General features: G+C 50.4%; 1 protein-coding gene across 3 annotated transcripts; it reads right to left on the reverse strand.

Annotated features, from left to right (window-relative positions):
* Nucleotides 1–718: 718 nt before the first annotated feature.
* On the reverse strand, nucleotides 719–12,894 carry WFDC3 (WAP four-disulfide core domain 3). Of its 3 annotated transcripts, none has more exons than XM_081560994.1 (6): nucleotides 12,786–12,894; nucleotides 12,370–12,452; nucleotides 10,680–10,914; nucleotides 2,520–2,651; nucleotides 1,539–1,725; nucleotides 719–941 (listed from the first exon to the last, which is right to left on the reverse strand). In XM_081560994.1, the coding sequence occupies exons 2-5, from the start codon at nucleotides 12,424–12,426 to the stop codon at nucleotides 1,556–1,558; spliced, it is 594 nt and encodes a 197-aa protein (XP_081417120.1). In that variant the 5' UTR covers nucleotides 12,427–12,452; nucleotides 12,786–12,894; the 3' UTR covers nucleotides 719–941; nucleotides 1,539–1,555. The 3 variants fall into 3 exon arrangements, with proteins under 3 accessions (XP_081417120.1, XP_081417122.1, XP_081417123.1); XM_081560996.1 differs by having other exon boundaries at nucleotides 12,764–12,894; XM_081560997.1 differs by having other exon boundaries at nucleotides 12,678–12,894.
* Between the last annotated feature and the right edge of the window lie 49 nt (nucleotides 12,895–12,943).

The following is a 12,943-nucleotide window of genomic DNA, read 5'->3' on the forward strand; positions in this document are numbered from 1 at the left end:
AGTCAGCAAGTGCAAAAAGAGGCCTGACTGTCCCCCTCCTGGAGCTGAGACACATGTCTATGGCAAATCACCCTGGGTTTGGCAGCCACCCAAAGGTCCATCTAGTCAAGGCTATGGTTTTTCCAGTGGTCATGTATGGATGTGAGAGTTGGACTATAAAGAAAGCTGAGCGCAGAAAAACTGATGCTTTTGAACTGTGGTGTTGGAGAAGACTCTTGAGAGTCCCTTGGACTGCAAGGAGATCCAACCAGTCCATCCTAAAGGAGATCAGTCCTGGGTGTTCACTGGAAGGACTGATGTTGAAGCTGAAACTCCAATACTTTGGCCACCTCATGCAAAGAGCTGACTCATTTGAAAAGATCCTTATGCTGGGAAAGATTGAGGGCAGGAGGAGAAGGGGACGACAGAGGATGAGATGGCTGGATGTCATCACTGACTCAATGGACATGGGTTTGGGTGGACTCTGGGAGTTGGTGATGGAGAGGGAGGCCTGGCGTGCTGCAGTTCATGGGGTCGCAAAGAGTCGGACACGACTGAGCGACTGAACTGAACTGAACATCTCCCCCTTGGCTGCACCCAACCAGCACCCATTTTTTGGTGTTCTCAGAATAGATCGCTTATCCCTCCTAAAGAAGTCAATCCCAGAATCCCACAGGCACGCTCAGACCCCTCTGCTCTCTTCCCTCATCTTAGCCCTCAAACAGCACAGACAAGAGGGTCAGCACCGGCCTTTATTGGGGAAAACAAGCACCGCACCCCCACTGCCCGGGCCCAGGGCTGGGTTTCCCACGGTCAAGGCAGCAGTCGGAACAGAAACAGCGGCGAGGGCAACAACAGTGCCCGGGGGTGTCACAAGCCCCAGGACAACAGCCTCTCCTGGCTGCCAGGACAAGCCCCCTCGATGCCCAGGATGCATCAGGCTGACGAGGGCACTGGGGCCTCTGCAAGAAGAAGAAACAGCAGGTCATAATCGCGCCCTCCTGGCTCCAGCTTCTCGGCGTGTCTGTTTCCCCTCCTACATCGGAGAAGTTCGGCAAAGACTGCTCTCACAGGCCTTACATGGACACCTGCTTTTCAGACAATCCAGGCTAAACTGGCACTGAAGACTCTTTATCATGCAGTGACCAACCTTATGTTTCCTGTTGTAAAAACAGCCTGTCTCGTCCCTTAGCCCCTCTCTCACCACCCCCACCCCAGTTTCCCAAACGTGTCACATACAATCCACCCTCTGTGTCTCTGGTCACCAGGCCACCTGTCCAGCTTGTTCTCCGTGTTCTCCTCGCTGGGTCATGTCTCGCCTAGCCTTCAGGGCCCAGATCAAATCCTACTTCTAGGAGAAGGACCTTCCCAAGGAACCACACGTACTCTGATCACCTGTATGCCCATATGGCCTATACAAGGGTCCTGACCTGTGAAATAGAATCTAACTAGATTCAAAACCTGCCTTGCCCTTCTGGAGTTCCCACCCAGCATCTAAGTCGGTGTTTTGTACGTAGCAGTGAAGACCGTTGTTATTGATAACGATGGACTGTACTCACCTAATTCAGAGTCAGACCTAATGGTCCAGGTGGGGTTCGGGGCCCGCTGGGGTGATGGGACTGGGTGGGACACAGAAGCGGCCACAGCCTGACTTGCAGCACTTTTCCCCAGCTTGGCAGTTCTCATCCACCATGCAGTTGACAATGCACAGGCCCACTAAGACTTTGGGACAGTCACCGCCCCGCCCTGGGAGATAAACAGGCAAAGGTATGGAGACAGGACGGTGGTTCCAGTGACTCCAGGTGGGATCCCATCAGGGACTTAGACATAGAGGCTCAGATGAATCCATCCCTGATTCTGACTAGAGCTTAATCAAACATCTGGCTGGGACACCTTGAAGCCAGAGGATCTGAGCCCCTGCAGGGCCCCAAGAGAGCATCTGCATTAATGATTTCCGAATAGTGTCTCACAAGGAGTTCCCTAGAGGTAGCTCCCTGGTGGCTCAGATGGTAAAGAATCTGCCTGCAATGCAGGAGACCTGGGTTCGATCCCTGGGTTGAGAAAGCTCCCCTGGAGAAGGGAATGGCTACCCACTCCAGCACTCTTGCCTGGAGAATTTCACGGATGGAGGAGCCTGGCGGGCTACAGTCCATGGGGTCGCAGAGTCAAATACGACTGAGCAACAGAAACTCACTTTTTTCTTTTTTCACTTCAGGACTTGATATCGCTGTGCGTTTGGGGTGGACCTGGGTGGGGTGCAGAAGCAAGGCTCCCACACCACCACCCTCTCCGCTGGTGCTTGGGCTTCCTACTCCCCACCCCCTGCCATGGCCTTCCTCTAGTTCTTTCAGTGCCAACATGGGCCCCTTGATCCTAGGAGGAGGGTTGGCTTGGAGGGGGGCAGGATATGAGGAATGGAAGGATAAGGATTCTGACCTCCTCCCTCAAAGAGAAAGAGAAGACCACAGATAGCTCCCCTCCTAACCAGCTCTGGGAGCCCAGGAGCACCCAAGGATGTCTTCCCCAAAGAGCTGACATACCTCCCTTAATGTCTCCAAAGCAGGCATGGCCACAGCCGGTACTGCAGCACTTATGTCCCTGGGGACAGGATGTGTCCCCGTCACACAGCTCTTCACACGGAAGGGGGTCGGCCGGACATTCACCGCCAAACTCTGCCACAGAATCAGAACACTGGGGCTCAGAGGTACCCCAGCCCAGGGACTCCAGTACAAAATGTACAAACAAAATGTAATGGAAAATGACACAGTTTCCATTGTGTCCTGTGTGTATTTCATATATATTTATGCTTAAAGTGTATATATTTATGTGCATTCACATATATTCAATGCTGATACTTCTTATTCTATTTCTTCTTCTTTTTAATGCTGGCCACAAAATACAAAGCTGATATTCAGATTCAGTTTGAAAAGCACGGTTGAGGTCTAACACATTGTGACAAACACACTAGCTGCCACCCCCACATTCGTCCTCCGTCCTTCCTTACTGTGGCTGACATCCGGACCGGTGGCTGCTGAACTCAGGCCCACGGGTAGCCCCCTTCCTATGTCTCTGGGCTTGACTGGGTGACTTGCTTTGACAGACAAGACACCAGCAAGTATGATGCAAGCAGAGTGCGTGCATGCATGCATGCTCAGTTGCTTCAGTCGTGTCTGACTCTTTGGGACCCTATGGACTGTAGCCCGCCAGGCTCCTCTGTCCATGGGATTCTCTAGGCAAGAATACTGGAGTGGGTTGCCATGCCCTCCTCCAGGGGACACATTCTTGACGTGCCCTTTCCAGCCCCTAGATAGACAATGAAACTCAGAGAAGAGAAGGGGTTGGCCCAGAACGGCAGACTGAGTCAGCACCAAAGCAGGACGAAACTCAGCCTCTTGGTCTGTAGTGAAGCACTCTTTCTACTACACCATCCCTAAGACAGGTGGGCAACGGGCCAGGTCCACAGAGCAGGCACACCCAAGAAGTCACATCCAACCACACCCACTCACCATGACTCACTTCTCGGAGTTTAAGTTTTTTAACTGGAGGGGAAATACAGGCCATGCAAGGCTTTATAGAAAACCAAGACAGGACTGGCCCAGTTCCTCTGAGAAAGAACATACACATACGACTGGACACAGCTGGCTCCGGGAAGCCTGATATGATGGAAAAAGAACATGCTGGACTCCAAGAGAATGTGTGCAGCTAAACATGTGCACGTGCTCAGTCGCTCGGTTGTGTCCGACTCTTTGCAACCCTATGGACTGCAGCCCTGCAGGCTTCTCTGTCCATGAGATTCTCCAGGCAAGAATACTGGAGTGGGTTGCCATTTCCTCCTCCAGGGGATTTTCCCCACCCAGAGATCGAACTTCAGTCTCCTGCGACTCCTGCATTGGCAGGCGGATTCTTTGCCACTGAGCCACCTGGGAAACCTCGTACAGCTAAACAATCCTAGGTATAATAACCTGGCATCCTTAGATTTTCTAAATAGCCCCTATTTCATGCCATTGTCAGTCCGCATTACAACTATGTGTATTGATTTTTTTATTCAGAAAATATGATCACTGTTCATCACCACGTCTCTCCCCACACCTCCCCACCTGTTTGACAAACACTGCTGCTGCTGCTGCTGCTGCTGCTGCTGCTGCTAAATCGCTTCAGTTGTGTCCAACTCTGTGTGACCCCATAGACGGCAGCCCACCAGGCTCCCCCGTCCCTGGGATTCTCCAGGCAGGAACACTGGAGTGGGTTGCCATTTCCTTCTCCAATGCGTGAAAGTGAAAAGTGAAAGTGAAGTTGCTCAGTCGTGTCCGACTCTCCGTGACCCCATGGACGGCAGCCTACCAGGCTCTTCCGTCCATGGGATTTTCCAGGCACTAAAATCCCTCTAATAAGGAACAGAGTCTTTTATCCCCAGGGCTGAGCATAAAAACAATCTCCCTGATAGAGAAAAATCACCCAGCAACATAAGTTTCTCACAAAATGATACCTTGTACCCTAGAGAGTGGAGGCCTAGAGTCTCAAACGTCCCAGATATCACCATTTTGCTGGGCCTGACTCTGAGGTAGCTTCCCAGGTGGCTCAGCGGTTAAGAACCCTGCCAATGCAGGAGACACAGGAGATGTGGGTTCGATCCCTGGGCCGGAAAGATCTCTAGAGGAGGAGATGGCAACCCACTCCAGTATTCTTGCCTGGAGAATCCCACGGACAGAGGAACCTGGGAGGCTACAGTCCATGGGGTCGCAAAGAGTCGTACCCGACTTGGCAACTGAGCACACACTCAGGACTCTGAAGTAACCAAAGCCAGGAGTACCCGGCTACCACTGCTTTTGTCCCCAGGGCCAGGCATAGACACCAAAGCGCTACTGTCTCCCAGACCAGACTTCCTTGAGTTCCCTAGGGTTTTATCAACTATCAGAAGCAACAAAGAGACATTTGGAGGATAGGCTGAAGCCCTGAGGCTCAGAATATACCCCCTTGGACCAGTGCCCAGCAGGCCACCCAGTCCAACACCCTGATGCCTGAATCCCTGCCAAACACTCCCCCATCCTCAGCTTGGAGAGCTGGAATTAAGGGAGCCTTAAGCTGAAGAATTGATGCTTTTGAACTGTGGTGTTGGAGAAGACTCTTGAGAGTCCCTTGGACTGCAAGGAGATCCAACTGGTCCATCCTAAAGGAGATCAGTCCTTAGTGTTCATTGGAAGGACTGATGTTGAAGCTGAAACTCCAGTATTTTGGCCACCTGATGTGAAGAGCTGACTCATCTGAAAAGACCCTGATGTTGGGAAAGATTGAAGGCAGGAGGAGAAGGGAAGGACAGGGGATGAGATGGATGGCATCACTGACTCAATGGACAAGAGTTAGGGTAGACTCCGGGAGTTGGTGATGGACAGGGAGGCCTGGCATGCTGTGGTTCATGGGTTCACAAAGAGTCGGACACGACTGAGCGATTGAACTGAACTGAACTGAACTACTACCTCCAAGCCCGACTACAGCCAGCCATCCTTACATTTAAGCTAGGGAGGCTTAAGGATAAGAAAGTCTTTCTAAATACTCAACTGAAATCTGTTTCTCTCCATTGGCCCTTCACCTATCCCCAGACACCTGGTAAGATCACAGCTCGGGTCACCTCTGTGGACATCCTCTGCCTTTCACCGTCTCAGCTTTGCCAGGCTAGGTGAGCTCAGTTCCTCCTATCACACGGTTTCTAGTCACCCTAGTTATCTTAGCAGGAATCGGGGTGAGAAATACGAATGACAGCCAGAACAGGGATGGCCAATCTAGCCTCCGGATACGCCCGATGCCAAGATCCCAAGCTGTCACCAGAAAGGCAGAATAGAAAGCTGAAGCCCAGAAACACTCACTGAGTCTGCACTGCTGCCCCAGCTCCAACCTTCCACTAGGGAAAGACGACAGCTGCTGGCAGGAAAGTGACATGTCAAAACTTCTTAAGCCAAAAAGGGCCCTGAGTCCTCAAATCTACTCCTTTCTTCTCATGTAAATAGACAGACAGACATCTAGAAGGGGGAGAGACTGGCCTGAAGTCAATGGTCCCAGAACTGGGCCCCAAACCCCCAGCTTTTATACTAGGTCCAGTGCCCTTTAACCCACATCATTACAATCCCCTACACTCTGCAAGGATCACCTAAAAACAAATCAATGAGCACTAGGACTCAGCTCAGTTCTGCCAAAAGACCCAGTAGTAGACAGCTTTAGGGGTTAGGAAAACTTACAGATAAACTAGTGTGTGCCTGGAGCCCCCGAGACCAGTCCTAGTTTCGGTGATTCACTGGGACTCAACATACAGGTGTACACATGGCCATGGTTTACAACAGCACAAAAATACAAAGCAAAACCATCAACAGAAAGAGGCGCGTGATGCGAAGTCCAGAGGAACCCAGCTGCACGCTTCCAGGAGCCCTCCCAGGAGAGTTGCACAGGATGACTTTATTCCTCTGGCATGAAACTGTGACTACACACGGGAAGTGGTGTTCTACCAGGGAACCCACTGGAGACTCAAGATTTTTTCCTGGGGGCTGGTCACACGGCACTCTCTGCCTAGCCCATACCACTCTTAATAGTTAGGGTGGCAGGAACTCTCTCAAAAATCCAAGTTCCCAGAAGCCAGCCAAGGCCAATCTTGTGAGCAGTGCTTTCTGGGAATGTTAACCTTGGACCTGCTGTGTTAACCCTCTCAGCTGCACAAACAGCGTGGAGGTTTCAGAAAAGGGGGGCCCAAACACACATGGAGCCCAAGCCCTCGATCCGTACAAAAGGACGTAATGCATATGTCCTAGTAAGCAAAACAGAGGCTCACGGGGGATCGGGAGGGGGGCCATAAGGGGCCCAAGAGAGACAGACCGAGATTCGCTCAGTCGTGTCCAACTCTTGGCGACCCCACATTCTATAGTCCACCAGGCTCCTCTGCCCATGGAGTTCTCCAGGCAAGAATACTGGAGTGGGTTGCCATCCCCTTTTCCAGGGGATCTTCCCAACCTACGCATTGAACCTGGGTCTCCCGCATTGCAAGCAGATTCTTTACCGTCTGAGCTACCAGAGAAGCCTCTGGAACAACATTAAGGGAGCCGAAGGGGACAACATTAAGGCTGTTATCTGAATCTTTGCTCCAAAACCTTCTCCTCCCGAAGTTGTCCCCTTCTCAGTAAAGAGTACAACCATCACCCAAAGGCTCCAGCCAGACACTCAGCATCCTTCTTGACACTTCCTCTTCCTCATCACCCACATCTGCTAAACAGGCCTGTCAGCTCCATCTTCAGAAGTATTTCAAGGACTTCCCTGGTGGTCCACTGGTTAAGAATCTGCCTGCCAATACAGTGGACATTGGTTCAGTCCCTAGTCCGGGAAGATCTCACAGGCCCGGGGGCAACTAAGCCCATGAGCCACAACTGCTGAGCCCCTGTGCTGCAACTACTGAAACCTGCTTGCCTTGAGCCTGTGCTCCACAAAGAGAGAAGCCTGAGCACCACAACTAGAGGGTGGCTCCGTCTTCCCGCAGCTAGAGAAAGCCCATACGCAGCAACAAACACCCAGCACAGCCAAAAACAGTCAATTAAAAAAAAATTTTTTTTCCAAAAAAAGTACTTCGAGTCTGCCACTTTTCCAGGTCTGCACTGTCGTCACCCTGGTCTGAGCCACGGTCATCCCCTTGGCCAGCCTGCCACAGTGGCCTCTCAACTGGCCTGCCACCTTCTATGTTTTCCTCATCCATTCTTCACACACCAGCAGAGTGGTCTTTTTAAAATGAAAACCGAATCAGGTCTCTCCTGCTTTAAAGGCCTCCCGTTGCACTTACAATAAAGCCTTAGGCAGAGGCTCTGGAGATTCCCTAAAAGCCTAGACCTGAACTGGAACCACCCTCCTTCCCCATCCCTTGTCTCCAACCACACTGACCTTTCACCTCCTGAAAAGAGCAAGTCTGGCCCCACCCCACAGGCTTTGCCCCGGCAGTTGCCTCTTCCTAGCATTGCACCCAACAGCCAGCTTCTTCTTCCCCCCGTTCTCCAACTTAAAATGATACCTCCTCTTTCCCTCGCTTTTCTTTCCTTTCGTAGCACTCACCATGACTGGTGCTTATTATTGTTCCCTTATGATCATTTCCTGTGTCTCACATCAGGGGCTGAGCTCCACAAGACCAAGGACTGTGACTGCCCTGCTCACCCCTGGATGCCGAAATGCCAGGTAGTATGGACCAACTCAATGTGTATTGAATCCATTTATAAGCGAGCAAGTGAAATAGACAGGCCAGATGTCAGAGAGGTGGGAGGGAATCTGAATAGCAAGGTGCTGGGCATAACTCTATAAGCTGCTGGGCATTATTTGGCAGGTTTTGTACAAGCTTCTTATATACATTTCTTCTCAACTACATGGAATAGAATGAATACTTATACTCTCCGAAAATTCTTATGTTGAAACCAAACACCCAAAGTAAGGGTATTTGGAAGTAGGGTCTTTGGGAAGTGATTAGGTCAAGAGACTGGAGCCCACATAAGGGCTAGTGGCCCTTACTGGCTTTCTGTCACATGAGGTCACAGCAAAAAGAGAGCAGTCTGCAAACCTGGAAGCAGGCCCTCACCAGACACTTGATCTTCTGGCACCTTGATCGTGGATGTCCCCATTTCCAGAATTGTGAGAAATAAATGTCTGTAGTTTATAAGCCACCCAGTCTGTGGTATTCTGTTACAGCAGTGAGAATGGACACTGCCTTATCACTCTATGAGATAAATGCCCTTGCATGCATGTGTTTAGTCAATCAGTCATTTCCGAGTCTTTGTGACTCTTTGGACTATAGCCCACCAGGGTCCTCTGTCCATGGGTTTCTCCAAGAATACTGCAGTAGGTTGCCATTTCCTCCTCCAAAGGATCTTCCTGACCCAGGGATCAAACCCAGGTCTCCTGTCACCCGCACTGCAGGCAGATTCTTACCTGCTGAGCCATCAGGGAAGCCCTGATAAAAGATAAATATGCTTACCTCCATTTCAAGGATGATAATTATAAAGAGGCCACAAAAGGAGCCAGGCTTCTTACCCATGTTCAAACCCTAACTGCCTCAGGAAAGCAGGTCCAGGGTCCAGCCTGGGGCCTCAGGCACCCTGATGTGCCTCTACCTTACCAAACAGACAGCACAGGAAGTCTCTGGTGAATCAGGGCTTAATGAAAGCAGAAGTTGTTCACAGCCCAGAAAGAAGAGTTCCCTGATGTGCCTCTACCTTACCAAACAGACAGCACAGGAAGTCTCTGGTGAATCAGGGCTTAATGAAAGCAGAAGTTGTTCACAGCCCAGAAAGAAGAGTTCCCAGTGCCGGTCATTGGGTGTAGCAACGAGTCCCATTGGGTGAGTGGGCCAGCCCTGTTCCAGGAATGGAACTGCAGAAAAGCAGCTAACTAATAACCCCGTAGCCAATATCACTTCCCACCAGATGAGGAAGCCCACGCAGCCAGTGGGCTCTGGGAGATCTGCAGAGAGATCACTGTTCTAACCTGCTGAGCTCCCAGGAAAGAAGCAGCCCCAACTGGGCTGGCCAGGGCCCAGAGCAGCTCACAGAGGTGCCCTGCTGGGCTGCCAGCCTTACCCTCAGCCCCAACAATTCAGTCATCACCTTCAAACATGGGGAAGACTGTACCAGGCCCAACAAGCCACCAGAGAGCAACCCGTGGGAGACAGACTCCCAGCCCTGGTTCCAGACGGGGCCTCAAGAGTCCTGGCAAGGAGTACAACCCTCTATTCTCTTTTATGGGCACGTTGCCCAAGGGAGCTGACAAAGCCAGGTGCAGACGATCCCACTGGGTACAGGGAAGGGGCCTGCTACATAGGGAGGTTTGGCTGGCAGGTCAGCCTTCACAAGAACCCTGAGTTCAAAGTAAAAGAAGCGCAGATAATCAATGGTCTATTCTTTCCTGACAGAAAGCAAAGAACTGGGGATTCTAGTGATTAAAGGAGAAGAGACACCTCCCCCACCAAAAAAAAAAGGGAGGGTGAGAAGAGGTGCTCTAGGTGAGCTAGATTCCAAGAGCCAACCTTGAAGACAGGGAGCTGGCTGGGTCTATGTAGCCCAGAGGCAAGATCGGAAAGGAGACATGGATTTTGCCTCTCGAGACATCCTTAGGGATGCCTCCTCAGAAGAGCCAACCACAGCATGCACTGTGGCGCATCTGCCCAGCCAGACAGGATTCATCCCCCAGCATGGCTCTTGGCACAGGTTCTCATCGGGAGGATATTTTCCTTCTTTCACTGCAAAAGGTATCACCTGAGATTGGGGGTAACTGATAAGGTCTCAAGAAATGGGGAATGGAAGCCAAATGCACTTCAGGGACTTTTAGCCTCTCCCAAATTCTTATCTAAAATATTTCTGCAGCTGCTTTCCCCTCCTCCCACTCCCCCACCATCCACTAACATGCACCCAGCACCATTCAAGGACCAGCCATTCTGCAGAGAGAGAGAAAGATTGGGCAAAGCCAGAACCTCTAGTAAGCCAGACTGGAAGTGCTATCTCCTTGTCCAGAGAGGACAGAGAAAGCCAGGAAGACCTATCCTGGCTGCTCCCAGAATCAATCCATCCAGTTCTGTCCTACAGAGACCATCATTTCCCCAAATGAGGACAATCACTCTGGGGGGAGGCAAGAGATGATTTCTCCTCTAGTCATTTTCAGTTACTCTTAGTCAGGGGTCCCAAAGGGTAACTCACTGTGCTCTCCTACAGTCACCCTGGATGGCACGGACCCAAGAGCCACTGTTGTCTTCAGGATGAAGAGGCAGCTCAACATGACGATGATGCTGAGAGCTGAGATGAAAACTCCAATCTGGCCAGATATGTACATCTTGTCCAGAACATCAACCGAGGGAAGGGCAAGGCTAGGGGACTGGCCTAAGCCCAGCCCCAGATCCTTCCCTTTCGCGATAATTCCCAAGGATGTCTTCTCCTGACAAGAAGAAAAGTGATTGGTTGCTGGTGTGTGGGAACATTCCTGGTGCTACTAAAAGACACATGTGATCAAAACGATCAAACTCTGTACAAGGGACAATGAGGAGGAATCAAGGGGCAGCTGGGAAAACAGAGGAATGGCCACTGGATCAAAGAGAGCCCTAGAGGGTTTTTCAGGGACATAGCTACAACTGAAATGAGAGAGGAAAGGACTAAAGACACCACTAAAGAAAAGAACCAAAGCTAATAAAATGCACTGTAGCTCCTGTCCATCATTGCAACCTAGAAAGCAGAGAATAGAACCAACTGCATACAAACTATTCAAAAACTATAGAAAAGCAGTGTTTGAATTTGTTCAGAACTAACATAAATGCACCAAAAACCTACCTCTTGGTCCCTCTGGCCCATATAGGACATTTTTGAACTATATGAAGGCTAGTTGACAAAACCCAAAGAACAGTTGCTGACTCAAGTATTAACCTAGGTCATATAGACTCCCTTTATCTCTTCTTCCTGTATTTCATTTTTCTTTATCTGTCCCTTTGATCAACCATGATACCTAATAGTGTCCACTGGCATTACTTAGTCTAATAAGGTTAAAAGGCAGGAGACATTCAAGGCTCAAGGTAAAATACCTCAATAAGGCCTAGGAGTTTGTTGCCAGAAAGTCACATTATTTTAAGGCTGATAAATGAACATTTGTTGATCTAATATGTGCTTTACATATTTTATTTCTCACAATTAACTTGCAAAAGAAAGAAAACTATTCTTTTTTTAGAGGGAAAACTGCCCAAGGTCATTAAGCTAGTAAGTCATGGCTGCTGAAATTTAATAACAGTAATGGCAGATAGCATAGTTTGAAGGTTTACTACTGCCAAGGGTCTAACTACTTTACACAAGTTAACCCACTTAATTCTCACTGCAACCCTATGAGTTAGGTACTATTATCCCCATTCTACAGATGGGGAAACTGAATCACAGAAAGAAATGTGGGTCACAGCTAATAAGTGGTAGAATAAAGGTTCATGTGTGCATACTCAGTCGCTTCAGTTGTGTCTGACTTTTTGCAGTGTCTGAGTCTTTGCAACGCTATGGACTGTAGCCCACAAGGCTCCTCTGTCCTTGGGATTCCCCAGGCAAAAATACCAGGAGTGGGTTGCCATTCCCTTCTCCAGAGACTCTTCCCAACCCAGGGATCAAACCAACATCCCCTGCATCTCCTGTGTTGCTGGAGGATTCTTTAACCATTGAGCCACTTGGGAAGCCCAGAACAAAGGTAAGCAGTTCAATTCCATAGTCAGTGTTCTTTATCATCATATCATAATGAATTTGGACTCAGATCTTTCTAACTGCAAAACTCATGCACCTTCTACTACTCTGTATTATGACCTGGTAAAAGTAACTTTAGCTACTAAACCTAAGTAGATCCAACTCTATTCAGGGATGTCTTTACCTCTAATGCAGAGCAAAAGGGGATCTGGGGCACTCCACAGCTGTGAAACCCCTGCATCCTCAACCCATCCCAGAATCAACCATCTGGGGAGAGAAGCCCAGGATCTTCATTAGATGCCTTCCGACGCCAAGAGGCAACCCCTGGGGTAAAGGCCTGGAGGGAACTCTGAGTGAGTGTTTAGGATGCCATGGGCCAGACCCCCTCCCCCTCTTGTTGGGTTTCGGGGTCCTAGCATGAGGCCCATCCAATTCTGGGAGCTGAGTGCCGGGCATATTAAAATCTAGTTTTCCAAAGACAACCGCAGACGCCCCTGAACCAAACGCTCCCCTCCGCTCCCCAGCTCCAGCCCGTGGAAACCTGCTCCCTTCCTCCCGCCCCGCACTTCTCCACGGGCCTTGGCCCGGCCAGAGAACGACCCTTGACTGAACACCCCCAGTCTACAACGAAGCGAGGCCGCCCCCGGGAAGGAGCCGGGCCCCCCGACACGCAACGCCTCTAAGCAGCAGCAACCGAACGGGAACCAGCGGTTCGGTTTCCCTGGCAACCCCGTCGCCGGCCGCGTTGCGCTTCCGGA

Source organism: Giraffa tippelskirchi, chromosome 13, assembly GCF_054371585.1.
Source record: "Giraffa tippelskirchi isolate mGirTip1 chromosome 13, T2T-mGirTip1v1.2.pri, whole genome shotgun sequence".
Classification (NCBI taxonomy): Eukaryota; Metazoa; Chordata; class Mammalia; order Artiodactyla; family Giraffidae; genus Giraffa; species Giraffa tippelskirchi.